This window comes from Acipenser ruthenus, chromosome 3 (assembly GCF_902713425.1).
Source record: "Acipenser ruthenus chromosome 3, fAciRut3.2 maternal haplotype, whole genome shotgun sequence".
In the NCBI taxonomy this organism is placed as follows: domain Eukaryota; kingdom Metazoa; phylum Chordata; class Actinopteri; order Acipenseriformes; family Acipenseridae; genus Acipenser; species Acipenser ruthenus.
This window is the reverse complement of record NC_081191.1, coordinates 101531809-101559799: the sequence shown is the minus strand read 5'-3', so window position 1 is coordinate 101559799 and position 27991 is coordinate 101531809. Positions and strand designations below refer to the sequence as shown.

Below are 27991 nucleotides of genomic sequence, written 5' to 3'. Positions count from 1 at the left end.
TTTTAAATAACTCTGTTCTTTGCTATTGCTAAAACTGGGTAACACTTTACCTTGTGTCTCTAATTACTGTGTATTTACATAGTAGTTACTTAGTAAATACATGTGTCTTTACACATAATTACAATGTTATTATGCATAGTTACAATATACTTAACCCTTTGCAGTCCATTTATTAAGTGCGTGTCAGGCGCGTCAGGTCCAATTTATTTTCACACGCGCAGTTAATTTTAGACGCGCTGTTTAAAAGTATTTTTTTTTCCACAGTCAACTAGGTTTAAAAGGCCCTGCTAATTAACAAAGCCCTCACTAGGCATCTCCAGCCCCGCCCCAGCTTTCACATATGCTAAGAAATAAATAATAATAATAATAATAATAGTCGTACATACCGATCGATCATCTCCTGATCACTCGTTTTATCACCAAACTCCTCAATAATGCAATCCAAGTCATTATTTTATTACTATAACATCTCAAAAAAGCTCTGCAAATGTCTGTGTTATTCTCTGTGCGCTAATTCAGTAACAGGCAGCTTGTTTCCTTATGGCCGCCCCTATCTGATGCCAGGGGCAAGTATGACTATTCATGAGATACGCCCTTTTTTTTTTTTTTTTTTCGGCTTGTCTCGGCTCCTGTCACTCCCACTCAGCCATTGAATGTTTTTCTCGGCTTTTTCCGGTGAAAAAACGACTAGAACCCCTTTTTTGCGTTTTTTTGATGATGTCGGACAGGGTCCGACATTGGACCAGATAGGAATAATTGCAATGTTGGACCAGGTCCGACATAGGACCGCAAAGGGTTAATGTGCACATCTTTTAGCATGATATAACCATAACACTGTGCAAACATATTTAGACACTTATTACAACTGAACATTTTCCTTCAGAAGAATAGAATTTTGCACTTAAGGATGGAAAAGATTAAGTGCAGCATTTCAGAAAAAAATCTGGTTTAGGTAAAGTGTTTTCAGACAGTTAAACACAAAAAAATAATTATGCCAAGCCAATTTAGTTTAACCCTTTGCGGTCCATTTATTCAGCATGTCTCAGGCGCGTCAGTTCCAATTTATTTTCACACGTGCAGTTTATTTTAGACGCGCTGTTTAAAAATACCTCTTCATAGTTGTGCATACTGATAAATCATCTCCTAATCACTTGTTTTATCACCAAACTCCTCAATAATGCGATCCAAGTCATTATTTTATTACTATAACATATGAAAAAGCTCTGCAAATGTCTGTGATATTCTTTGAGCGCTGGATGCAGAAGCAGCTATCTTGTTTGTTTGTGGCCGTGTCATCTCGGTGGTGCCGGGGCTATGTGTATTGCTCAGATCCGCCCCTTTTTTTCAGCTTCTCTCGACTCCTATCGGTCTCACTCGGCATTTGAATAGTTTTCTCTGCTTTTTCCGGAGAAAAAACAACTAGAGACCTGTGCTTTACGTCTTTTTGATGATGTCGGACAGGGTCCAACATAGGACCGGAAAGGGAAAATTGTAATGTCGGATCTGGTCTGACATAGGACCGCAAAGGGTTAATGGGACAAATTCACAAAATATAATGGCATATTAAAACCTTATTCACAAACCCCCTTATCAGCATGATGAAAGCAATGAGTTAGCTACTATATCCACCTACTCCAAAGATTATTTAAAAACATATGCACTTCCTCCTTCTGCTGCTGCTTCTACTTCCCCTTATGCTACTTCTTCTGCTTCTGCTACTTCTGCTTCTACTTCTGTTTCTGCTGCTACTATTGCTTCTTCTGCTTCTGTTGCTTCTGCTTCTGTTGCTTCTGCTTCTACAGTGCCTTGCGAAAGTATTCGGCCCCCTTGAACTTTGCGACCTTTTGCCACATTTCAGGCTTCAAACATAAAGATATGAAACTGTAATTTTTTGTGAAGAATCAACAACAAGTGGGACACAATCATGAAGTGGAACGAAATGTATTGGATATTTCAAACTTTTTTAACAAATAAAAAACTGAAAAATTGGGCGTGCAAAATTATTCAGCCCCTTTACTTTCAGTGCAGCAAACTCTCTCCAGAAGTTCAGTGAGGATCTCTGAATGATCCAATGTTGACCTAAATGACTAATGATGATAAATAGAATCCACCTGTGTGTAATCAAGTCTCCGTATAAATGCACCTGCACTGTGATAGTCTCAGAGGTCCGTTTAAAGCGCAGAGAGCATCATGAAGAACAAGGAACACACCAGGCAGGTCCGAGATACTGTTGTGGAGAAGTTTAAAGCCGGATTTGGATACAAAAAGATTTCCCAAGCTTTAAACATCCCAAGGAGCACTGTGCAAGCGATAATATTGAAATGGAAGGAGTATCAGACCACTGCAAATCTACCAAGACCTGGCCGTCCCTCTAAACTTTCAGCTCATACAAGGAGAAGACTGATCAGAGATGCAGCCAAGAGGCCCATGATCACTCTGGATGAACTGCAGAGATCTACAGCTGAGGTGGGAGACTCTGTCCATAGGACAACAATCAGTCGTATACTGCACAAATCTGGCCTTTATGGAAGAGTGGCAAGAAGAAAGCCATTTCTTAAAGATATCCATAAAAAGTGTCGTTTACAGTTTGCCACAAGCCACCTGGGAGACACACCAAACATGTGGAAGAAGGTGCTCTGGTCAGATGAAACCAAAATCGAACTTTTTGGCAACAATGCAAAACGTTATGTTTGGCGTAAAAGCAACACAGCTCATCACCCTGAACACACCATCCCCACTGTCAAACATGGTGGTGGCAGCATCATGGTTTGGGCCTGCTTTTCTTCAGCAGGGACAGGGAAGATGGTTAAAATTGATGGGAAGATGGATGGAGCCAAATACAGGACCATTCTGGAAGAAAACCTGATGGAGTCTGCAAAAGACCTGAGACTGGGACGGAGATTTGTCTTCCAACAAGACAATGATCCAAAACATAAAGCAAAATCTACAATGGAATGGTTCACAAATAAACATATCCAGGTGTTAGAATGGCCAAGTCAAAGTCCAGACCTGAATCCAATCGAGAATCTGTGGAAAGAACTGAAAACTGCTGTTCACAAATGCTCTCCATCCAACCTCACTGAGCTCGAGCTGTTTTGCAAGGAGGAATGGGCAAAAATTTCAGTCTCTCGATGTGCAAAACTGATAGAGACATACCCCAAGCGACTTACAGCTGTAATCGCAGCAAAAGGTGGCGCTACAAAGTATTAACTTAAGGGGGCTGAATAATTTTGCACGCCCAATTTTTCAGTTTTTTATTTGTTAAAAAAGTTTGAAATATCCAATAAATTTCGTTCCACTTCATGATTGTGTCCCACTTGTTGTTGATTCTTGACAAAAAATTACAGTTTCATATCTTTATGTTTGAAGCCTGAAATGTGGCAAAAGGTCGCAAAGTTCAAGGGGGCCGAATACTTTCGCAAGGCACTGTACTTCTGTTTCTGCTGCTACTACTGCTTCTTCTGTTGCTTCTGCTTCTGCTTCTGCTGCTGCTGCTTCTGCTTCTGCTTCTTCTGCTGCTGCTGCTGCTGCTGTTTCTTCTGCTTCTGCTTCTTCTGCTGCTTCTGCTTCTTCTGCTGCTTCTGCTGCTGTTTCTTCTTCTTCTGCTTCTGCTGCTTCTGCTTCTTCTGTTGCTTCTGCTTCTGCTTCTTCTGCTGCTGCTGCTGCTGCTGTTTCTTCTGCTTCTGCTTCTTCTGCTGCTTCTGCTTCTTCTGCTGCTTCTGCTGCTGTTTCTTCTTCTTCTGCTTCTGCTTCTTCTGTTGCTTCTGCTTCTGCTTCTTCTGCTGCTTCTGCTTCTTCTTCTGTTACTTCTGCTTCTGCTTCTTCTGCTGCTTCTGCTTCTTCTGCTGCTTCTGCTTCTGCTGCTGCTGCTGTTTCTTCTGCTTCTGCTTCTGCTTCTTCTGCTGCTTCTGCTTCTGCCGCTTCTGCTGCTGCTTTTGCATCTTCTGCTCCTGCTTCTGCTTCTGCTTCTTCTGCTGCTGCTTCAGCTTATTTTGCTTCTGCTTCTTCTGCTGCTTCTGCTGCTGCTTCTGCTTCTTCTGCTTCTGTTTCTTATGCTTCTTCTGTTTCTTCTTATGCTTCTTCTGCAGCTGCTGCTTCTGCTTCTGCTTTTCTTCTTCTTCTGCTTCTGCTTCTTCTGCTTCTGCTTCTGCTTCTTAAGGTTTTCTTAAATACAAAGCATGTATTTGTACTGTGTTCATAGAATTAACCCTAGTAATTAAGAGATGGGAGTTTGGAGCTTTTACTGCACAGAGCAGTATGACAGTTTTACAGTTCCTTACAGTAAGTCTGCAAGTTCTTTCTGGATATAAATTGGTAGTCTGTGTACTGTAATTCACTAGAAGAGTGACAATAATTTCTTCAATGTGTCAGACAGTTTACAGACTATAACATACCTTTATTTGGTGACATGCAGATATATTTAAAAAAGATAATAATAGGAGTTCAAGCATTCCCTCCACCCCTGTGTGAAACAGGGATTGAATTAGATACTCTTCATGATACGTGCCATTGGGTAACAAACCCAGTTTGCAACAGTCAGCAAGGAGAACTGCTTCCAGCAGAGTAAAAACAAATAAAGCAGAACCTCAATGCCACGGTAATTTTCTTTATGGCCACGATTGTCTGACCTTACAGGAGTAGTATTGTGTTAATATCTGAAGGAACATGGCAGTGCTGTACTGTACAATAACATTGCAGGAGCTGTAGCATGATGGCATTGGACATGTGATATCATGGCTTATTATGCAATGCACAGATGCAATTAACTTTTCGTTCACTCCATTATGATAAACTGGTCTTTAATCCCAAGCAATTCCCAATGTGGAAGGTCTTAGTGATGTTTATATTTCAATGAAGATACAGATTATGGATTTTGTTGTTGTTATTATTTTCACTTAATAAGGTCTCCTTCGGTTTACTAGGGATTATGAATCTTTTTTTAATCTAATTGTATTGATATTTTGAACACATCATTGTGATTTAAAGGGAGCCTTGTGTTTAATATTGTTAGAAATGTACATATGATGAAGACCTCTTAGGTAAATATCTCATTTACAGAGCCATGTGGCAGCAGCAGAGATCGATCCACAAATGCAGTCTGTTTAAAAAATGCATTACACACATTTAAGTGCTAGATGATTATGAATGTATCTTTGAGATGCAGGTTGAGGCCTCGAACACAACTGATTTATTAGTCTGTCTCTACAGGGGTCAGCCAAATCACATTTTTCTAAATCTAAGAAAAAAAACCTGTTATAAGGAACTAATCCATCAGTTACATAGGGTGTTCAATCAACACTGCCAATGAAAGAATGACAGAGAGCAGCAGAGATGAAAGCCATTCCAGCCGAGCCTAAAGGTCATGTCGTATTACGAATGATGGCTTTACAAAAATGGCCTTTTGAGATAAATTGTCTTCCGTTTCAAGGTTCACAAATTTTAAAGTGAAATTCTGTCCCACAATAGGACTCTGTGGCAGGACAGGGGCCCTGCACACACAATTTGGTTTATAATTAAAGTTTTATATTTTTTTAATTGAAGTTTGGCGGGGCTGTGGTTAAAACCCATCCCAATGAAAATCCATGTGCAGAATGTGGCCAGGTGCTAATTGATTGTCATTTAGCCCAGACCACATGGCATAAAAAAGGAGCCAGTTTCTTTGTTCTGGGCAGTGGTTAGCTTAGGAAAAGGACTGGGAGTACAAGGTTGTGCTCATTGTCACTGCACTAATATAGCCTTTGCTTGGGTGCTACTTTATTTTGTCTTTTTACATTAGAAGTGCTGAACTGGAACCCCTTGTCTCCTGTGTCTGCTATTCCCGCGATAGTTGCCTTTTGAGCGCACAGTTGCTCTTCCAATGGCTCCTATTAACTATTCCACTAATTCTGGAATTCTAGAAAGGAGACACACTTCAATAGCTGCAGTATTTGTATCCATTGTACAGTAAGGTCAGTGGTGTTGTAGATAGGTTTAAGTGTAAAATCCACCTTAAAACTTTATTTCAGCATCCCTGAAATGACACTTGTCATTTTTGCCTGTGTGTGTGTCTGTAACTGAGTGATACTAGTGTTATGTAAAAATACTGAAATATCGGTCATTGCTGTAATAACTATATTTACCAAAAATAAATTAGAACTGTATAATATCTAAAAAAGAATCATGTAGTCCATTTATTATTTTTGTTATTTTTTTTATTTAGTTGTATCTTTTTTGGAAAACAAAATCATTTTGGCAGTTGGCAAGCCCAAACAACCTAATTTAGACCTAGGGCCTGACAGTCTACATTTTAACAGGACTTGAACTAGATCAATAGCCCGCGTGAGGCCACAGGGGTGTTTACACTTAGGAAAAGTAACCAGGATTTTTCTAAATAAGAACAAATTGCTTATTAAGATCATTAAAATAAACCAAGTTTTAGTTATATTCCACCTCCCATTAATATACATATATGTTAAATGTCTTTTAGATACAAAAGGAGAAAACATACAAACTGGACCTCCTTTTCTGTATACAGGATAATCAATTGTGAAGATATAAAGAAGATGGCAGTTTGGCACTATGGATTGTATCATTCAGTGTGCAGAACTCATCTGTAACAGTCCTTGGCAGAGAAAACAATGTGAATATTTTTCACTGTCACCAGCGCTGACGGTCTGTAATAACCATGGCCCAGTTTCATGCTTCATATACAATATAATGTGCAAGTGTCATGAATCTACCTTTGTTATTCTGTCCTAAGCTTATTGTTTACTGTATCTTAAGAAGTAAAAGCATACACCCCACCTCATGTATTTTACGTGTTTCAATAACATGGTGAACTAAAAAACAGAGGGGATCTCCTTTGATTTTTTGCAAACTTTGTTTCAAGTTCAGCACACGAAATCCTGGCCCAGCTTCTTTCCAACGGTATGTAGAAAGGACATTATCCAATTTTCTTTGTTTTTCAGATATTCGCAGAAGAACAATATACGAGTACCACAGAGTTGAGCTGCTGAAGATGAAGATTACAAGCTCGTCAGCAGTTGAGATGATTCCTCTCCCTAGTAAGTAAATGGGGTAGCTTATTAAAAACTACATCAGTATCAACAGTGATGCAGGGTTTATTTGTATGGCAGTTTGAGTTGGTAATACTTAAATTGGTTGCACAAATAGAAGGGTTGTGGAATAAAAACATGAAAAAATGTTTTGCATCACCCTATAGAACTAATTTTGCTTCATAAAATCAAATTAAACCTGATGAATAAAGTTGCGTTAACATATTGAATTACATACTGCTTTGTAATTTTACATAAACGTAAAACTGACAAAAATAGAAAAATTTGACATTTTGAAATCTAACATGAAAAACTGTACTCTACTATTATGGCTTCTGGTAGACTTTTGCAATATCATTTTGTAGTTTATTTTATTACATGATGTTAAATAAAACCTACAATTCTAGGTTATGCAAAACGTTTGGTCATACATATATATATATATATATATATATATATATATATATATATATATATATATATATATATATATATATATATATAAAATACAGGGTTGGCAATGGAACATGAAACACGCAATGTGATTGGTCGAGCAAGGTTCCAGCTGTCCGTATATTGGATGGATACAGACAGTTGGAACCTTGTCACATATTCGAAATCACTGCGCTGCCTCACAGAATTTAAAGTAACGGTAGCCATCTTGTTTACAGTTACAGATGTACAGTAACTGGAAAACAGAGAGGCCAATCACCAGTAAAAGAAATCCCAAAAGTAGTAAGCAGACATGCCGATTTGGATAAAGAACAATTAAATGAACTGGAAGATACCAAAACAGAATGAAATACCCCCAAAAATAATAATAATCGCTCTCTTTATACTCACTCACCCCGACTTTGTCATTTCAACTAATAATAATGTATTTTAGCAGTTTGTAAACGGTACAGAAAAACACAAAAAGACACTTATGCACATTATCCACCCCTCTCTGACACAGACCTTGAAAACTTACTAAAATCAGAGATGTCGTTATTACTGCACTTACAGATCAGTGCTATCTCAACTCTGCGTCCTGGTGGATCTTTTCAATGGCAATGGCAACACATCAAAAATAAATACGTTTACCACATCAATGCACCATGCGTTGATGTGGTAAACTTACTTTCTAATTTTGCATGTTTCAAATAAATCAATGGACTCATCTTAACTTAGTGTGTAGTTCAAAGTTATAAATGGGACTACTTTTGTGGGCCCTTTACTGGCGTAAGTATATTAAATAAAAAAACAACATTTTTTGCTAAAAATTACTTCTGCTTTTTTTTTTCAAGTCCACTGTTTGACCTGGATTATAAATGCAATAAGGTCCTTCAGGGTATCCGTATACGTTAAATATACAGAAAATTGACGTATACGGACACCCTGTCGGGCCTTATTGCATACATATATATGTATATGTATATATATGTGTGTGTGTGTGTGTGTGTGTGTGTGTGTGTGTGTGTGTGTGTGTGTGTTACCAACATCCAACTTGTTATCTTGCTCGTGAGTCTTGAGTGTATTTTCTGCCTGTAGAAACATGTATGATGACAGGGAGGGTCCTGTTTTAATAATTGAAACTACAGCAGTATTTAGTCCTACCACCGTTTAGATCAATTGAACAGACCCGCTGTCTGCACACATGGATTGTAATGGGTGTGGTTGCTCAGTGCATCCATGTTCACTGTAAACCATTTCCCTTCCTCCCCCTTGTTCTCTCTAGCTTGTTTGCAGTTCAGAAGCTGTGGTCCCTGTATCTCTTCCCAGATTGGATTTAACTGTAGCTGGTGTAACAAACTGCAAAGGTAGGCTCATTCCAAGTATGTGCATTGTGTGTGTGTGTGTGTGTGTGTGTGTTCCTGTTAACTTTTGTATTCTACAATACTTTTATTGAATGCACTCAAAACAATAAGAACATTTGGAGCACATTTTTATAGTTTTGGTGACAAAACGTCTTTATTTTTTTCAATCTCTGTCACAGCCTTATTTAAAGCAAAATAAATATATTGATTTCTTACATTAAGTATTTTCATTAAGCTTAACTGCCGCGCACGCCCATCCGCTCTACATTTGGGCAGTCCTGAAAGAAACATGTGTCATCTTTCTTGTCATCTTTAAAAATGATATTTGAATATATTGGGTTGCCTGGTTCTGATTGCAAGCCTTGTTAGTCCGGATCTTCCTTTGCCGTTTCACCTAGAGATTGAAAATAATTCTACCCCTTCAACACCAAATTTTCTATCATTACCCAACCAGCAACCACCCCGATTGACTGACATGCTTTAACCCTTCTATACATTTGGTCATTGCTCACTTGAATCAGGTTTGTTTCTCTCTGCAGTGTCCCAAATGCGCTGTTTCTGCATCACGTCTTCACCATTAATCGTAGTCACAATATACATGCCTGAGACTCAGCTAAACTTCCAGCTTTCACTGCGGAAGGGTTGAGATGCAGAGCTGTGTTACTCCCACTATCATAAAAAAATGAATATAAAAAGCTATATTGATCTTCATGATAGAAAAAAATAAAAGCACAACCCCCTTAGCAGCAGTAAGATGAACTGTTGCTGAATTCATATTTCATGAGAACTCTGGGTGTGCTTATTCTAGTGCAGAAGTGAGTGGACTATTACCTTTTAGGGAGGGAACAGAATCGTGACCAACAGACAGACAGAAGCAGTGGGAAATGAGCCATGACATGAAAGCAATGCTGTTTAGAAGTGGATAGAATTGTTGGATTAAAACATTTGATATTCTTACTTGTATATGCGCAAGGTCATTTCAGCCAGTTGGAACATAGACTCCATTTATTACGCAACAACAGCACCAATCCAACAGCACACATTCAACCCAAACCATGTAACTATACCCTCAAGCATGCAGTTGAACTACTAAACGTCTAACTTTAGCCATGCAGTTATACTGTACTATAGGCATTGATGAAACATGCGTCACAAATTAGAATTAGACACAATGTACATGGCTTGGTTCTGATCAAATATAGCACAGCTCAGTTTTGTTACTGAAGATCTATACCCGCACATAATAACTAATAGATAGAGTAAACCACACAATTTAATATTGCGTTGAATAAAATAAATAATTAAGCAGCATCGTGAAATAAATGAAATAAACAAGCATCTTGACTGCTCCATATCTAATACAGTATAGTAACATGTCATTTTTGTATTCCTACTAAAAAACACATCTTTCGTTTAACGTGTCTTTGTGACCAGGATTTTCCACTTCTGCTTATTAAGTGGGTTTGAGAAAATCTCTTCATTTAAAAACCCAATGAATCTTGTACTGCAATTGCAAAAAAGAGTTACTAAATAAAATAGGTGAGAATGTGTATTCAAGGGTTAACTTTGTTGACAGCAACATGTTTGTTGGGGGGGGGGGCTCCTCCGAAACGTGTTCCTGCCAAGCTGTCATTTTTTGCACTGCAGATCTACAGCGAAGCCATCAGACCTATAGTGCTGGAGGACAACACAGATCTGAATGGCTCCACTGCAGACTCACAGGCGCCCTATCAGCCACAGGGGTTGCTGGTGCGTTTTGAACCATGGATTGCCCTGTCGACCTAAGTCCTCCCTACCCGGGCGGCACTCGGCCAGTTGTGCGCCGCCCCCTGGGAACCCCCAGTCACGGTCAGCAATTACATAGTCTGGATTCGATAGGGCGCATCCTGCACTCACGCAGAGCGCTTTTACTGGATGCACCACTCGGGAGCCCCTATTTTAGCAGCCTTTAAAAGCATAGATGCAGTCCAGGATCTACAAAAGAAGCAGCCAGACATATACATACTACAACAGACATCATGCTGTCCTATTTGTCCATTTTTAGCACATATTCTCTGGATATTGACAGCTGTTTTGTGTACCTGGTCCTATACTATTACAAAATAGTGGCATATCTAGATTTGAGCACCCAGGTGGGGTTGGAGTTGAGGTTGGGGTCATGTGCTGAGAAAATAGTTACATATTCCTGGATGTGCCCCCACCCCCCCACCCCCCCCCCCACACACACACAAAAAACAAAACCAAAAAACAATTCAAAACTACCTGACAAAGTAGAATGGTCCATTGCAGTGTTTTAAACAAAAGTAAGGATTCTTTGGTATGCTGGCTGGAGTTATTACACTTACTGTATGTATTTTCCAAGTGTAATACAACAGTTTTCAGTTCATTAGGAGGCTGTGTGGTCCAGTGGTTAAAGAAAAGGGCTTGTAACCAGGAGGTCCCCGGTTCAAATCCCACCTCAGCCACTGACTCATTGTGTGACCCTGAGCAAGTCACTTAACCTCCTTGTGCTCCGTCTTTCGGGTGAAACGTAATTGTAAGTGACTCTGCAGCTGATGCATAGTTCACACACCCTAGTCTCTGTAAGTCGCGTTGGATAAAGGCGTCTGTTAAATAAACAAATAATAATAATAATAATAATAATAATAATAATAATAATAATAATAATAATAATAATTATAATTAATTTTGATAGAAGATACATTTAAAACAACAAATAGCAATGACAGCTCTTTAAAAATGGGACTGGGCCCACTTAGTAAATGTTACTAACCTGGACACAGGTGACAGTAAGTAAAACAAATATGATGTGAATGACCACAAATACTGTAGCCAGAGTGAGGGGGCTAAAATGTGTGGTAGCGTTTTAGATTGCATAGCTTTCATAACCATGCAGTAACATGGTAATAAGTGGGTACCAATGTTTTCTTTTCTGACATGGTAACTACTGGTGGAATTACATGAAAATGACCTGCGCCACGGTGTCACCATGTAACTACATCAGTTAATAAAGAGTCAGCGGTTATGTGTCGGGAGGTGGAGGTGGGTTTGCCAAAAGTTTTAGCTCCATATGTTTGTTTGGATACCAGAGTGAAGCAAAGTTACATGGTGCAAGACAAAAAGATTACCCATGTCAGTGAAAATAAGACGTTAAAGACTGCGTAGCTGCAAACTCTGTGACTGTCTGGCACAGTGCCAGGAGATCAATCCTTAGTCTCAATCACAGTGAAGGACTAATTAAGAATCCATAGAAAGGTCATAGAAAAGTCTAACCCCTGTGCTTTAACTTTGAACATAGGTTACTCTTGAAATGATGTTGCTGTCAATGAACTGGAAATGGCTTCTCCTAAGGGAGGCAGGATATCCACTGCAGCCTAACCCATTAAAAGGCAGTCACTGAGTCTACAACTATCCAGGCTCCCTTTACACTGATAACAGTAGTCCTACCACATACTTACAAACACACTTCAGGCCACAATAATGAGCGTGACTATGGCAGATTCAGATTTACTGCTACCAGTGGGGGTCTCTTAATAAGAGCTTTGATGGTTATAAGGAGGCTGTGTGGTCCAGTGGTTAAAGAAAAGGGCTTGGAACCAGGAGGTCCCCGGTTCAAATCCCACCTCACTCACTGACTCAATGTGTGACCCTGAGCAAGTCACTTAACCTCCTTGTGCTCCGTCTTTCAGGTGAGACCTAGTCTCTGTAAGTCGACTTGGATAAAGGCGTCTGCTAAATAATAATAATAATAATAATAATATGACTTTTTAAAATAAAAATCACTCCATGATGTAGGGGTAGTCGGATGTCGGCTAGGTCGGCAACAAGTCCTTATTTTTAACGAAACCAAAATACTAATAGGGATAATACACAGTACATTGTTTTAAAGTGTATAGCCTGAAGATCAATTTTGTGTTAATTGTATTCCCTTCAGCCTTGTTTCCATGTATTTCAGTAATCAGTGGAATATTGTTTTTGAATTACAGGATTGCATTACAGATATTGTATTAACTTGAAGTAAAATACTTACGTCAGCGATGATTGGTTTTGTCTAATAAACGACAAGGCCTGCCGAAATTTGTTTCATACTATTTGTGATGTTTACCTCTGAGTTTACTGCACTTAAATGAGTCGTCGCTTTTATATGTAATAGTGACATTGAACAACATTGACCTGCTCTCTGGATAAGTAGGGATACCATCAGATAAAAGGATGCACACTATCAGTTCCTCTGTGAAATGAAGTCTGCTATTGATAGTCTGCTGTTAGTAGTATTTTTAAATGATCAGCAGCTCCTGAAGTGCTTCAAGTTACTGTTAATATTACACTCAAGCTGTTGCTGTACATCATACTCTAAATTCAGCCATTAAGTCAGTTATCTTAGCAAACATTAATTGCATAGGTTTGGCAGTTAAAAAGAGGCTACTGGCTTGTCTGATTTCCGCTGGGAACTGCAAGCTGGGAGCTGGGAGCTACGCATTGTGGACTAGGGCTGTTCCGTCTATTCCCTCCTTAAGTAAAACCACTGGAAAATATTGGATGTGTATGTCCACTGTACCCACCATTTGGTTTTAAAGCTCGTGTAATTTTTGGGTGTTTGTATTCTATATTATTCAGCAGTTTACCTTTCTCTGCACGGTGCTGGATTAGAACATAGTTTCAGCTGCAGACACATATTGGAAGACATGCTATGCATTGCCACTCAATTTATCAGGTACTGTATGCTCTTGCTGCAACCTGCAGAAACAGGATGTGCTAAATATGCCACTGTTGCTCAGGGAAGCCAAACAAAAATATAAACAAAGGACATTTGCATTTTTGTTATATTGATATCTTTTTACAAGAAACACTACTGTAGATTTTGATTTTAAAAATGGATTATAAGGCACTCTCTTGAGATGTAGCTACTCCCTACCCTTTTTTCTACCTTGTATCAATGAGGATAAAAGGTTAAAGTGTGAGTCATTCACTAGTAAATTCTGATTCAGATGGGCGAACATTTTAAAACGCTCATCCAAAGATAAAAGAAAGTCTTCTTTTCAGTAGAAAGGCAAGTTAAAGAATACAAATAAGCACCTGCCAGACAAGAGCCTGTGAAAGAGCTAACACTATCTCAGTGACTTCACCCCTGGCACCTCGGTCTCAGATTGATATGGAGCTGCTTCTCACACAGTTGGGTCGACCTGTTTTAATGAGGGGAGATTGAGGAGGGGATACTGCTATCTGCAAATAAAGAGGGCAGTGTATTTGTCCATGGAGGAATACAAATGAGAATTAACTCTAAAATGATATTTATGCTCTCTGGACTAATTTAGCTAATTGAGTATCAGAGAATGCAAAACGTATTTCATGAAGCAGAAAATGACTCATTATGCAGGATAGATTTATTATCATTACCCGTAGTGTGCAGAATCTGCATGCAGTAATTGAGGATTTTTATGTATGGGCCCCCTGATGTTGACAAGTAAAATGGAAAGAAGGAAGCACCATGCCTCATACAAGTAATGCCTCAAACCTGGGACAGATATGGTGATGAAAAACCACAAGGAAGCTATTGGATTTGATCAGCCTGAATGAGCTGACAAGCTGCATGTGTGAAAAAGCGAAACAGAAATGGCTTGATTTGAAATTAAGAACATCCATACTGGTAACAGTCTTGACAAAAAATCTCTCCATAATAATACAAAGAATCTCTTCATGACATTGGCTCACAATAAATGCAGGGCGGTTACAGGAGTGTTTTTCATATGCTAGGTACATATGCTAATACACCATATTTTAGCGTACATGGTCCCCATACACAGAAAAGGGTTTTGAATCTGACATCTGAGTCCATATATTATGTATTAGATGCATTAGACCTGATATGCGGTAATTGCTAACGGTGTGCTTGTTTAAAATTGAAGTAAGGTAAAAAGTGACTTATTCCTATTTTATGGAGATTATAAGGGTTTGTTATTATGTAGTTGCTAAGAGAACCATTATTGAAGTCGATGTTTCCCACATTTCACACATCATGTACTGTGTTAAAATGTGCGATTGAATAACTGCAAGCTGTTTCATGCTTCATGCTTCATCTTTCATCTCTGAGTACCCAGAGTAATTTTCAGTTGAGGAAATTTAGGATGTACAGTACAACACCCACAACAACAATGCTGTAATCACATCATTCCGGCAAAGTTTCTGTATTTTATTGTTTATTATCTCTAGATCCATAGTGTATTACTTTATGTGTCAACATATTAATTACTATGTTGTCATTACAGAATACAGTACAATAATTTACCAAAAAATAGCAGTTATATTTAGTAAGCCATACATATAATATCCCCAGTGGGTATGTCCTTTCAATGCTATTGTTTATTTTCTTATAATCGACTCCAGCTCTTCAGTACTGCCCCAGGCTGGTTTAATAGGCCCCTCATGCTGTAAAATAAAAATATGGATTTTGTGCAGTTTGAGACCAGTGTTTGGCCACGTGCTCCAAGTAATTGGTTTAATCAGTCGTTATTTGTTGAACAAGCTGGTTGTGACAGAAAATAGCCTAAGTCAAAGATCACAGCACATATACTGTACACTGGAGATGAGTGAGCACCATTGAACTGAAGTGCGATCAGTGCTCTCACTACTGACCTCCTAGAGATTAGCGTTAAGCCATTGCCATGATGTAAGTTTTAATGAATTGATTCTTTTATTTCAGATGTTCCAGTGGGTTTGATCGTCATCGGCAGGACTGGGTAGATAGCAGCTGCATTGACGAGGTACAACAGCCCTTTTGAAGTTTTAAAGTTAAATACACAATGAAATAAATGTATTATGTTCTCTGACTGGTTACATAGAGCTCCCGAAGGCCTTGCCTTGTGAATGCTAAATGATGTTGAAGCAAAGGATTGAGATTCACAAATGGGAATAGCCATATTAATTTGTATCAGATCTCTTATGGAGGTTGGCGCATTGATGAATGCACTACTTGTTATCACAGACTATTTAGTTAGTCTTGAGAAGCTGCTGAAACTTGGTAATTAACTTTTATAGATATAGAAGACAAAGTCTGGATCGATTAAATATGTCTGCAGTGTGCTTATTAATCAGTTATAGGAGCTGCTCGGAGGCACAGTGGGCTAATTCGTTAGCCGTTCATCCTTTTGACCTCTGGAGACCTGTGCTAAAATGTGACTTAGGTCCACCTAAAATGTGTTTGAAGGTCTCCACTTAGTCCCCGTTTCAAAACCAATGCACAATTCTGCATGGTTGGCAGTGTTTACATGAGCGAGGCCCTGGGCTAAATGGCAGGGGTGATCAAGTCATGATTGAGGTGGACTTATTGAGCTATGAAGGAAGGTTCTCCAAGGACCTGCCTGGACCATGCCTGACTGTAACCTCCGCCACTGTCCCTCAGCTTTCATCAGCGCTAAAAGCACCGGCATTAAAAAAATAAAAAAAATGATACCACTGAAATGAGAACTATTTAGTTTAACTTGAATCTGCGCTGAAAACAGGAATAATCTCACTTTCATTTTCAAAATACATCAGTTTCACCTCACCCATTGTAATGAAACAGACAGCATTTTGTCTTCAGTCACATCTGCTTGTTTCTCTGTGATAAAAAAGGAAATTCAAAATGACTGGGAGATGTGCATTTCTCAGGTCAGGTGAAAATAATTTGTCTATTACCTGCTGTTTCAAACCCCAGTTTTGGTATTGTTGTATTATTTTAATACAGCTATCTGAAGCTGAGCTGTCTTTTTTGATGTTTACTTCAGACGCCATGCAGTGACTTAACAATGCAATAATGGGAAGAGCAATACATAATAATACCCAACACTGCACACAGTTACAGCATACAACATAGGTTCAACTGAAATATATTGCTTGTTACAGTTTATTAGGTTTTAATTTGCTTAGTTGTTCACTTTCATAGATCATTGTGTTTAATCAAGTTAAAAAGGGATATTTATTTGTTACATGTGTTACTGGAGGTCTGTGTTTATCCTTGTATACCAGTCTTATACTGTTGTTAAACATCATTTTTTGTTTCCCCCCCTTTGAGCATTTACTACTTTGGCAATGGATGTCATGTGCAAAGACATTTCCCAATTGGTTGGTAACACTGAAACCACTGGAGATCAGTGGAGGAGTCATTTACATTGGAATCCCCACAAATTCTATATTAATTGAATTAATACCATGACCACTAGCTCTTACTATTTTATTAAACACAACTATGCTGTCAGAAGCCTATAATGAGTTTGTAGGTCCTAGATGATTTAATACATATAAAAGCCTTTGATGACAATAATTATATTTTCTTAATGGTCTTTGCTCCAAAAAAAAAGCTGTTTAAAACTTCAATGCATCAGAAATAAGGAAGTGTAGTGGCCTGTGTGTAGGGTAGGGAAGCTGTATATCTAGTGAAGCTACCTTATGTTCTGTATTATTTATTTTAAAGTTTTTTTTTTTTTTTTTTAATTGATCTTAATAACTGTTTCAGCACCAGATTAAGCCCTCCTTACACACTTCCTTTGCTAAAGGAGTTGCAACAAACACAACAATAAAACACTTCTTGTCCATTGCCGTTTCCAAATGGAAGATATCCACTCCTAGTTCAATAATGGTGTATTTAAACCTGACCTAGATTATTTCTACCTGTTTATTCATACAGGAAGTGCTGAGAAATGAAAGCTTAATTAATTTGGCAATCCAGGGTGATTTCTTTAATGAGAATTACTGAAACTCCCACATTATGTCACTTGAAATTATAATCGTGTGTTACCTCCAGTACTTTTTGAATAAAATAAATGCTGGAAATTGCCTTTTTTCCCCCTGCAGGCTAAGGAAAAGATTTGTGAAAATTTCCCAGAAGCCACTGAGCTGTATCCCTTTACCACCGCTACTGTTCCCAAAACATCACCCAGACTCTTAACGACCAGCACTGCGTCTTCAACATCACATCTTCCGACCAGTATCCCAACGGAAGGTAGTCGAAAAATAATAACTTTTAAATACTGCTTAAAGCGTAACTTGATATCTGCCTAAAAAAATCACAGATAAATTAACTAACCTGACGTTCTATAATTGAGAGGTTCAAAAGTAAGCAGCGGGGTTCCGACAAATATAGAGTGATACGTCTCCACATGTTGCTACAACTGTTTAAATAATGTACCTGCCATTTTTCTTTTCATTGTTAACATTCTAACAACTTTGTACACTTATAACTTTAAAGTCTGTTTCAAAGCTCTTTTCAAAATGTCCACTCTAGTGCACTGGGGCTTGAGATCTGTCATCTAAATCACTGCAGGAAGAGTGATTAAAAAAACTAACAATAACATAACAAGTGCGCTGGCATTTTTGTTCCGTACCACATTGTTATTGCTGTGTTACTTGTTTGACAATGTGGACAATAATCCTTACACTATCAGTGCACTAGAGTGGACATTTTGAAAAGAGCTTTGAAACAGACTTTAAAGTTATACATGTAAAAAGTTGACAGTATGTTAATAATGAAAATAATGACAGGTGCGTTATTTAAACAGTCGTAGCAACACATGAGGATGTGTAGCGCTGTATTTTTTTCTGAACCCTGCTACTTACTCTTTAATAGCACCTCTGTAGAGTTCCCAGGCATGGCTCGTCTCTAAGAACAGCTGATACACCAGAATGTAACCATTAACTTGTCCCCTGGAAACACTTCGCCCACAGTGGATGTAAGGAATACCAAAATGGTATGGTATTTTTTACTGATTCTTACATAAATATAGGACAGGTTCATTATTACACTTTGTTGTGCCGGTGTGAACAGATATTGGTTCCCCTGAATATTTGTTCCCACTAGCAAACATTTGTTCCCCCCTACATGCATGTTTGGTATTTTATACTATTTTATGTAAATGATGTATTTATAATGCTAGTAAATGTGAGCAATGTTTGTAGGCTGTTATTATGTATTATTGTAGGTGAGATTAGACCTTTCAGAGGGGACTGGATGGTACAAGTTTAGTGGGGAACCAATATTCCTGAATATTTTTTCTGAGGGGGAACACATATGCTTTGACACTGGCTAAAATGTTTGAGATCCCTTCTGAGGACAGCTTTAAACTCCTGAGTTTTAAAATCTTAACAAAAATAAATTTGTTAAAATAACTGCGGTATTGCATGCCTATACCAATTCATTATTTAATTGTGTAGCCTAGATTTGCTGTAAGAAATCCATTTCACAAAAGCACTGTGACAATACCTCTGATGTTGCTGTTAAAAAATAAATTCAGAACTATCAAAGGAACAAGATCTTATATAAGACATGGTCTAGAAATGATGACCAGCATGGTAAGGTTAAAGGGTCTATAACAAAGCCTTTAATAATCATTTTCTTTCCACTCATAAGTACATTAGTATTATTACTACTATTAATGTTGTTTTCCCTGTATTACTAAACTCCACCAGCCAGACAAATAACCTTGTTTCAAGGGTCTGTTGCATTTTAATTACACAAACTTCTGTGGCAAAATACCAAAGCAGAGAAGATTGAAAACCTGCTTAAAAAAAGGTCAATGTTCCTCAGAGCATTTGCTAGTCTTCCTGTCAGAGAAAATAACTGCAGGCTGCATAAAATCAATTGCTTCAATTTATGTAAATGAATGTTCCAGAAACTGGTTTTCTACAATTAATGTTTTGTTTAATTTTGTTTTTAAATATAATATAATAATAATTAAAGAAAAAAAAAAAAAAATCAGAAACACAAATAGCTGACTTGTTCTCTCAATGTAAATATGTATTAAAATGATGCTTTTCGTCCCCCTGTGTCTTCACACTCCATGTCACACAAAATGTGATTCTGGAGGGCATTGTCATGTAGGTAAACGAGGGGTTCCACAAGGGTTGCGGGGAAACCTTTGAAATTGAACCTTTCCTTTTCTGTTTCCGACATGACAGGGAGTATAATTTCTGTAAAGGTCAGGTTTTAGCTGGTGCTTTCTAAACCTCTCCTGACACCAGCCAACAATTTTAAGTTTGCATTTCCACTTGTTCCGGTAATTGTTTAGTATTCCCTACATGTATGGCTGAGTTGCAGTAAGTGAATCAGAATTGAAAGAAAGAGGGGTTTTTTTCTATTTGAAGTGCAAGACTTCAAATCAGATTTCCACTCCCCAAAGAAAGAAAGCTAGGAAGTACTGTATCCTTACATGAGTGAGTTGAGTTTGATTCCTAAATGAGAGAAGGTTATGTTGTTCTTTTTCTGCACTGCATATACGGATATAAGAACATTACTCAGATGACCAGAACATAAGTCCTGCTGTAGTAAATAATACTGATGTGTTGTAGCTAAGGGCAGCAGTGTGGAGTAGTGGTTAGGGCTCTGGACTCTGGACCGGAGGGTTGTGGGTTCAATCCCCAGTGGGGGACACTGCTGTTGTACCCTTGAGCAAGGTACTTCACCTAGATTGCTCCAGTAAAAACCCAACTGTATAAATGGGTAATTGTATGTAAAATAATGTGATATCTGTATAATGTGAAATAATGTATAATGTGATATCTTGTAACAATTGTAAGTCGCCCTGGATAAGGGCATCTGCTAAGAAATAAATAATAATAATAATAATAATAAGCTGTGGAGGCACCTTTACAACATCTTTCCAGTCATTATGAAGAAGGAAAAAACCTTCCTGGACGAACACAAACAAGTCTGGTGCTTTTGTTCTATTGTATGCTATCTGGTTATTAAAAGGCATGAATAATGTAGGGATGAGCAGAAAATTGGAATTCACAGACAAGGAGCTCATCTGGGATGCAATTTTAAATAGGATTTGGTCTTTTTGGCATTGGTTTCTAATTGCAGGCAAAATTGATTTCATACTTCAAAGTCTGCAATAAATATTTGTAGCCATCAGAACAGATGGGTGCCATTTAGATGCTGCAGGGTTTAATTTCACATTCCTTTTTTTAATGAAAAAAAATAGCAACATTAAGGGGTAATTGTCAAGGCTTTAAGAAACATACCTCTCATTCTCGTAGTACTTTCTTGCAAGTCATTGTTCTGTAAGTCTTTTTTTTATATATATATTTTTTCTTTACTTTGGCTTTGCCGACATATTACAGATTGTGTGGAGCAGCTCCTCACTGAAGCTAATAACCTGTTTGAACATCCTTGCCCTGCAGAGTTTAATAAATATATTGCCACATTAGTGCTCTGTTTATTATTTCAACACTCTTCAGGAATGCTTCCCTCCCCGAAGGCAGATTGCAATAGAAATGTTTTGTGGTGAAGTGAAGAGTAATTGGCCCACGCAGTCTTTGGGGTACCACTGCACCTGTGGGATGGATTTTTTATTAAAAGGAGAGAATTATCTATTCAGGGATACAAAGATATTTAGTAATCGAGGTGCCTGAGTGGGAAATAGTGGGCGTTAAAAGCCCCACTCCTAAAGCTGTAACATTTCGAGGTACGACTGTACTTGAGAGATGGCTTGATCGCTGAAATTAATTGCAAATATTTAAATATATGTGCATTCTTTACTTCTGAGATAATAAATGGCAAGTTTATTTTCAGTCTTACTCAAACCAATGTGAAGGGTTGCTTTCAAATCAGCATTCCCAGTGCTGTGAAAACTATACAGATGTACTGTGGCAGGTCTGTCTTTAATGTGCATGACAAAGTTTGTAAATCTGTCACCACAATCTTGATGTAGTTGAAACCATGTGGAGTGTACTGCCAGTTGACAAAGATGAAAAACAAAACTGTATATTCAGCATCACTGTTGGTGTCAGGTACTATAGTTTTAACACCAAACGTAATGTTATCTTCAGACCTCATTAAAATGTTTAAACTACCACAGGTGATAGCAGTTTAACTGAAGCGAAAGCAATGTTAAAGTGCAGAAGTGTATGGCAGAATCTTTATTTCGCATGTGTGCGTATCAGCGTGCGACAGAATATTTGCAGTAGCAAAACTGATATACAGAGCAAATGAATTTGTTTGTTGTTTTTTTTTTTTTTTACAGATGATACAAAAATTGCACTGCACTTGAAAGACCACGGAGGTAAGCGCTGTGTTTTATATCCCTCTGTTGTGTGAGCATCATTATCTTATTGCTGCAGTATTGTACCTCCACACATCATTAATTTGAATGTTGTGTGGGGGGAAAACTGCTTGTTTCAAGGGATTTTAGTAGACAGACCCTGTAAATGGAAGCTTCCCACGGCAGGGAGGCTAATCAACACTATGAAAGAAAGTGGATTTACAATGTGGTGTTCTTTTGTGGATTTCTTTCTATTATTACGTAGATGTTTCTCAGGATCATTGATTGAGGGTTTGATTTTATATAATACGTAAGTCACATTAAATAGATTTAGATGGCCAAAATGTATTATTTTGGTCTTGTTGCTTGCTTGTACTGATTTGTACACCATTTAAATTGCATCCTAATTTGGCCAGGCCGTGCTTTACAAGTGTGCATTGAATTGCTATATTCCGCCATTACCCATAACCAGGGATCCTAGTTTTACACAATAAAAAAAAAAAAAAGTGCGTTATTCCGCAATTAAAATAAAAGGCTAAAATTGTTTTCGGCATCTTTAACAGCTTGTTGAATAGTAAAAAGGCACTGAAGTAAATTGCAGCTACGTTTCAGCATGACTGCGACGTGGGTGTGTCTCGTTCACCAGAAGCAGGTTTATTGAAGAAGTATGTTTACTAAATTTAAAGCAAACTTGCCTGTGTTGATGATTATATATGATAAGTGTATTGATTTGGTTATAAATAACCAAAAAAAGCCTTGCATGTTTTTTGCAAATGTAAAACTAAAAATTCTCAGACAGCATAGAAAATCTGTGTTTATCCGTGTAATTTCGCAGCAAACTGATTCCTAGGATCACTGCCCATAACACCCACACGCACACACACACCCACACCCACCCACACACACACACATATATATATATACCCCTTCATTTTTTGTTTTAAAAGAAGAAAACACCACCACCTTCTCCCAGGGTGGATTAAAGCACAGGGGCCCTCAGTAAAACTCACTGTAACCGGTGGATCAAAATATAGAAGTAAATAAATATAGCAAAAATGTAGCAATAAATACATATTCTTTAATATAATATAATAATGGATGAATACAATATACAGGTGTTTGTAAATATATCAGAATTTTGTCGCTGAAATATCTCTCTGCTATCAAATCAAATACAGTAGTATGTGTGTTTTCCACAAACTAAACAGACACACACACACGCACACCTCGGACCTCTAATATGCAAATAAGTGATGTGTGATTGGTCAGATGCTGCGAGTGGGCGTGTTGTTGTAAATGGCTACCTGTGTGAACTCACTAAACAATACAGTTTCTTGCTAAGTTTCTTTAGCTTTGAAAATATCTTTGACTTGAGTGCATGGAGTCATGGATGTAACTATTTAATGTGAATATAAACTGTTTGCATTTATTAAATATCTGACACTGTAGCTCTGCTATCCCATTATTTAATGAAGATTGTATTATTCAGTAGTTTACACACAAAACACATCCTAATGTAAAAATTGAAATGTAGGTAACTATAGTTGATTTTTCAATTAACTACACTTTTCATTTAATTTTTGTAATAGTTTCACAGTTCATGTATTATATCGTGTTATATACATGTATCTTATTGTATCACTTTTTTCCCTTTGAACAGCTTTATTGTGCAGCGGGTCAAGTTTTTTCTGGTAAAATATTCCATTAAGGAAGGTTGCTGAGGTTGCTTCCTTTAATAACGATATTTGTTGTTTGGAGGTATTATGGTTTTGCAAATAAAAGATAGGATTTTTTAAGCGCAATGATTATTTAAGTTTTGGTCAGGAGGCTGGTGTAGAGTGTTTTTTGTAATGGGGCAGTGGGCTAACGAATGTGGGTTTGCAATCGTTCATGTTCATAGTAACTTTACAATGCATTAGTATTGTAAACTTTCTTATGTTTGTATGTTCTTCCAAATGCAGATATAGGTATTTTATTTAGTTTTTTTGTATGTTACAAAATCAAGCAGTTTCATTTAAGCATAGTATATTGTGATATTATTCGCTTTATATTAATGCAGCAGGTAAACATTCTATGGGCCGATTCATGCCTTTTACTGCTGTTTTAATGGGGCTGGGGTCCCCCAATGTTCTTTGTGCCTCTGGGCCCCAAGAAGTCTTAATCCGCCTCTGACCTTCTCCCTTTACAATAAAGTTAGTAGAAAAAAAAAATATGGTTAACAGCAAAGTAACAGAGTGATAAGAAGTCATTGGATAAAAGCGTCTGCCAAATGAACTAATAATAATAATAATAATAATAATAATAATAATAATAATAATAATAATAATAATAATAATAATAATGATGATGCTGGTTTTGAGAAGCATCACTAACCACCTTGCTGGCTGGTTCGGTGGTTGCACTTGTCATTACATAGATTACTAGCATTGTTGATTAAGAATAAAACAAAACTTGACTGCAATCTGTGGGGGGTTTCTTTAGGCTTGGGCGAGATAGCTGTGAGCCATGGAGGAAAAAAACCTGCAGCAACTCCAGGGTAGGGGCCAGGATTGAATACACTTGAGAGAATATTGGCTAGTGAGAGATACAACTTTAGTAAACAGTCAAAAAGAAGAGCACCCCATAAATATGAAATCTAGAATGTCTGTTTTCTTAATACGGCAGGGTGCTGTTTCCAATACTGTCAATAAACAAACTAGTGGCTATCTTCGAGAAAAAACTAAAAGTTTCCCCCTTTAGCCAATCGGAGCATGTGGCAGGAAATTCAAACCATCTCTTTGTTTGAAAAGTATAAAAGCCGACTGTAAACATTAGCTCCTTGCCCCACGGATCTGATCTGCTCCCTGGTCTCTGGCTACTGGCTACTGGCTACCTGCTCGCTGCTCTCTCGGATTCAAAGAAACTACATGACTGCACCTGGAGCCCTCAGCTCTCAGTATTTATCCATTCAGGTCAGGGGCCCTGACGCTTGGAGAAACACAAGGTAACAGTATGCTGAAACTTGACTGCTGTCCAGGCTAGGTAACAATACTCTTAAATGTCTATCCAGGTATTGTGCGATCCCTTGTTGTAGTGTCAATATGTACTAATATTTCATTGGCAAATTGTTGTTTAAAGCCTTAGTTCTCATTGTTTTGCTTTTAATGTGATATTAATTGTGCAACTGTTTTGTGTGATTTTCAAACTTATTTTGTTGCATGCTTAATAAATACTATCTTTCTAAGAAGAGATTCCCAGTATTGAGTCATTCAATCCTGTTGAACACGGGTTTGAAGGCATGTTGTAGCAATGTTTTATAACTATTGACTTGTGCATTGACAACACTTGACATAATTCATTAAGAAACCACTAAAATGCTAGTACACATTAAATAGTCCTTAGTATTACCATTAGTACTTAACAATATGATCACCAAGGGCAACGCAATGAATAAGAAAGAGAACTATATGAGATCAACTGTATTGCCATTGAATTATCATTGCTGATTATCCTGTCTACTATGTCTTGTATTGTATGACTAGACAGTCACAATCTGGACCCCCAACAGACCTGTACGAAGGAAATGTTAATGGTACCCATTTACAATTCTCATTGCTATCCATTCTATTTTACCTTAAGGCAGGCATAGCCATGTCATTTGTTATATATGTCAAACCACAGTCCTGTGCCATTAGTCTTCATGAACGCCTGAAGAAAACCCTGATCCCAACACTGGCATACTCCAAAGGTGTATGGATACAGTAAGGCTCTCATGGAAGGGTATACTAATTTGGTTCCCTTCCAGAAGCAACTTCTGGCCTTATTGCACAGTTGTCCCGCATGTCTCCAAAGGATATACTGGTAGACCTGTACATAGAACCTCTCCAAACAGTTGAAAAAAGGTTTCATGAACTGCAACATGATTTAATTGATAAGAATGCGCTTAAACAAAACATGAATTAAAACGGCCCTTAAAGATTTATGGATAGGGCACACTGTTCACAAACAGATTATGGGCTAGATTCTAATGGCTTTTTGTTTTTGTAATTGGTGTTCCTTTTCCTTTTAGAAAACAATATGCAAATAATAATTGGTATTAAATAGCTTTGTGAATCTAGCCTTGTGGCAGGACGGCTGAGTGGTGACATGCCCAGACCAGGAAGTTGCCAGAGACAAGTAGTGTGGGTTGAAGCGCGGAGCGCGCATTTATTTAAACAAAAATCAATCATAAACAAACAGCTCACAGAGCCAAAATAAACATGTTTCACAAAAACAAATCTCAAACACAGAACCCTGACAGCAAACAAGTACTGTGCTGGTCCTTCCAGCACAAGTAGCAATTGTATTTTCACTTAAATCTCTCTCTCTCTCTCTCTCTCTCTCTCTCTCTCTCTCTCTCTCTCTCTCTCTCTCTCTCTCTCTCTCTCTCTCTCTCTCTCTCTCTCTCTCTCTCTCTCTCTCTCTCTCTCTCTCTCTCTCTCTCTCTCTCTCTCTCTCTCTCCATTCAAAGACCTCACCCCGAACACAGACCAGCTTCTGATTACTGAGTCATTGTTTTTCTGTTGATTTGCACTGAAGCTTCAATGCTTTGCTGATTCAGAAAATTGTACTTATTTTCTTATACGTGTACACGTATAAGAAAATAGCCTAGTGCTGGACTTAGGTCTTGGAATTGATTGCATTGGTTTGAATAATTAAATCAATTATGTGAGCTTGATGTACAAGGTTTTGGGGAAAATAAAATATAAATGGAGAATTCATACAAAGGACTGAAGAAACTAAAATAAACTGAACTGCTATACTTGTTGAAGGATAGTAGAGTTCACATCTTGATTTTTTTCTTAGTTGAAAAAACTTTTTATAATTTTTTATATAAAGAATGATCACAATAAAAACTATTGCACTCATACAACCGTGAGCTTGCAAGCTCAAGTCACAGCTTGCAATGTCTGCTATTGTTGCAGCAACATGCTGACCCACTGAGCCGTGTTCTTTTTTTATTTTATTTTGCAGCTCTTTACAGCTTTCTCTGCTGACAATGCCCCCTGCTGACACTGTAGATTAACAGTGCTGCAGTATTATGTCCTGACGCTGTGCATGTAATTAAGCTTATTCATGTCACACAGAAGCATTGGAAATTGACTAACAATTGACAATGAAAAAAAAAAAAAATGAGTGGAATAGGCCAAGGAGGTTCCAGCGTGTCTCTAAGCTCTGATGAGATCAGACAATCCTTCCAACTTTTTGATGTCAATTTCTCAGGTTCCTCCTATGCCATTGGTTGCTATAATTGATATGAATATATTGGCTTCTTCACCAGAATGAATTATATTCCATTGTAGCTCAGTTCAAGAACAGACTTCAGCTACTTACTCATAGACTCGCATCACATTATTCCTTTTCTAAAGGAGCCTGTTTCATTCATTGTAAACTTGGTTGCTTTTCTGGAAGAAGAATCCGCCCCTAACCAACACGTCATCAGCAAGCGCATAAAGGCTCCGTGTGTTATTCACCCGTGACGCTTCTTTTGTTTCGGCCTCTCAGTAACGCGCAGAGAGGCCAAAATGGGAGTCGACCTTAGAGCCTGGAGGAAGGGCTACCCTCAACCATGGATTCCCTGACGTTTCCCCCTACATCAAAAATTAAAAATATGTGAGTAGGGTTTTTTTCCTTACCTGAATGCTGAGCGGTTTGTATTTAGTTCTAAAGGGGTGTGTGGTCAGGCTGGAGAGGCTGGGCTCTCACACCCAGCGCAGTCATGCTCTGGGGGACGGGCCGTGTCTCAGCTGCTTCATTTTTTCAGTTTTCCATTTTTTGGGGGTAGGTGGCAGTGCGCCACTGTGGGTTGCGTTAATCATTTATTATTATTTCTCCATTCATGGTTTGGCGGCCTCGGCTTTTAGGGGGAGGTGGCCCATAACCACTTCCTATCTGCGGCACTGGGATGCATGATATCGTTCATGTTTTTCCTAGCCGGCCTCGCGCAGGTAGCTGACGAGCACCCACGGATAAGGCCTCCTGCCGAATTTATCATTCACTCGGGCCAGAGCGCCCATCACTTTCATCGGGCCCTGAGCGTCCATCACTGTTCATTAAATCATCTGTCAATTGCAAATCAATAAATCATCACATTGCGGATTCTCCGTGCTGAAATATGTGTTTCTCTCAG

The 27991-nt window shown here is 38.2% G+C and overlaps 1 protein-coding gene across 1 annotated transcript in view; it reads left to right on the top strand.

Moving 5' to 3' along the window:
• Positions 1 to 27991, top strand: part of LOC117435642 (plexin domain-containing protein 2-like) — a 148757-nt gene that overhangs the window by 105413 nt on the left and 15353 nt on the right. Inside the window, exons 8-12 of the mRNA XM_034058978.3 lie at positions 6948 to 7043; positions 8752 to 8833; positions 15531 to 15591; positions 17660 to 17807; positions 21826 to 21864. Coding sequence (XP_033914869.2) covers positions 6948 to 7043; positions 8752 to 8833; positions 15531 to 15591; positions 17660 to 17807; positions 21826 to 21864 — 426 coding nt within the window. The remainder of the gene's footprint in view (positions 1 to 6947; positions 7044 to 8751; positions 8834 to 15530; positions 15592 to 17659; positions 17808 to 21825; positions 21865 to 27991) is intronic.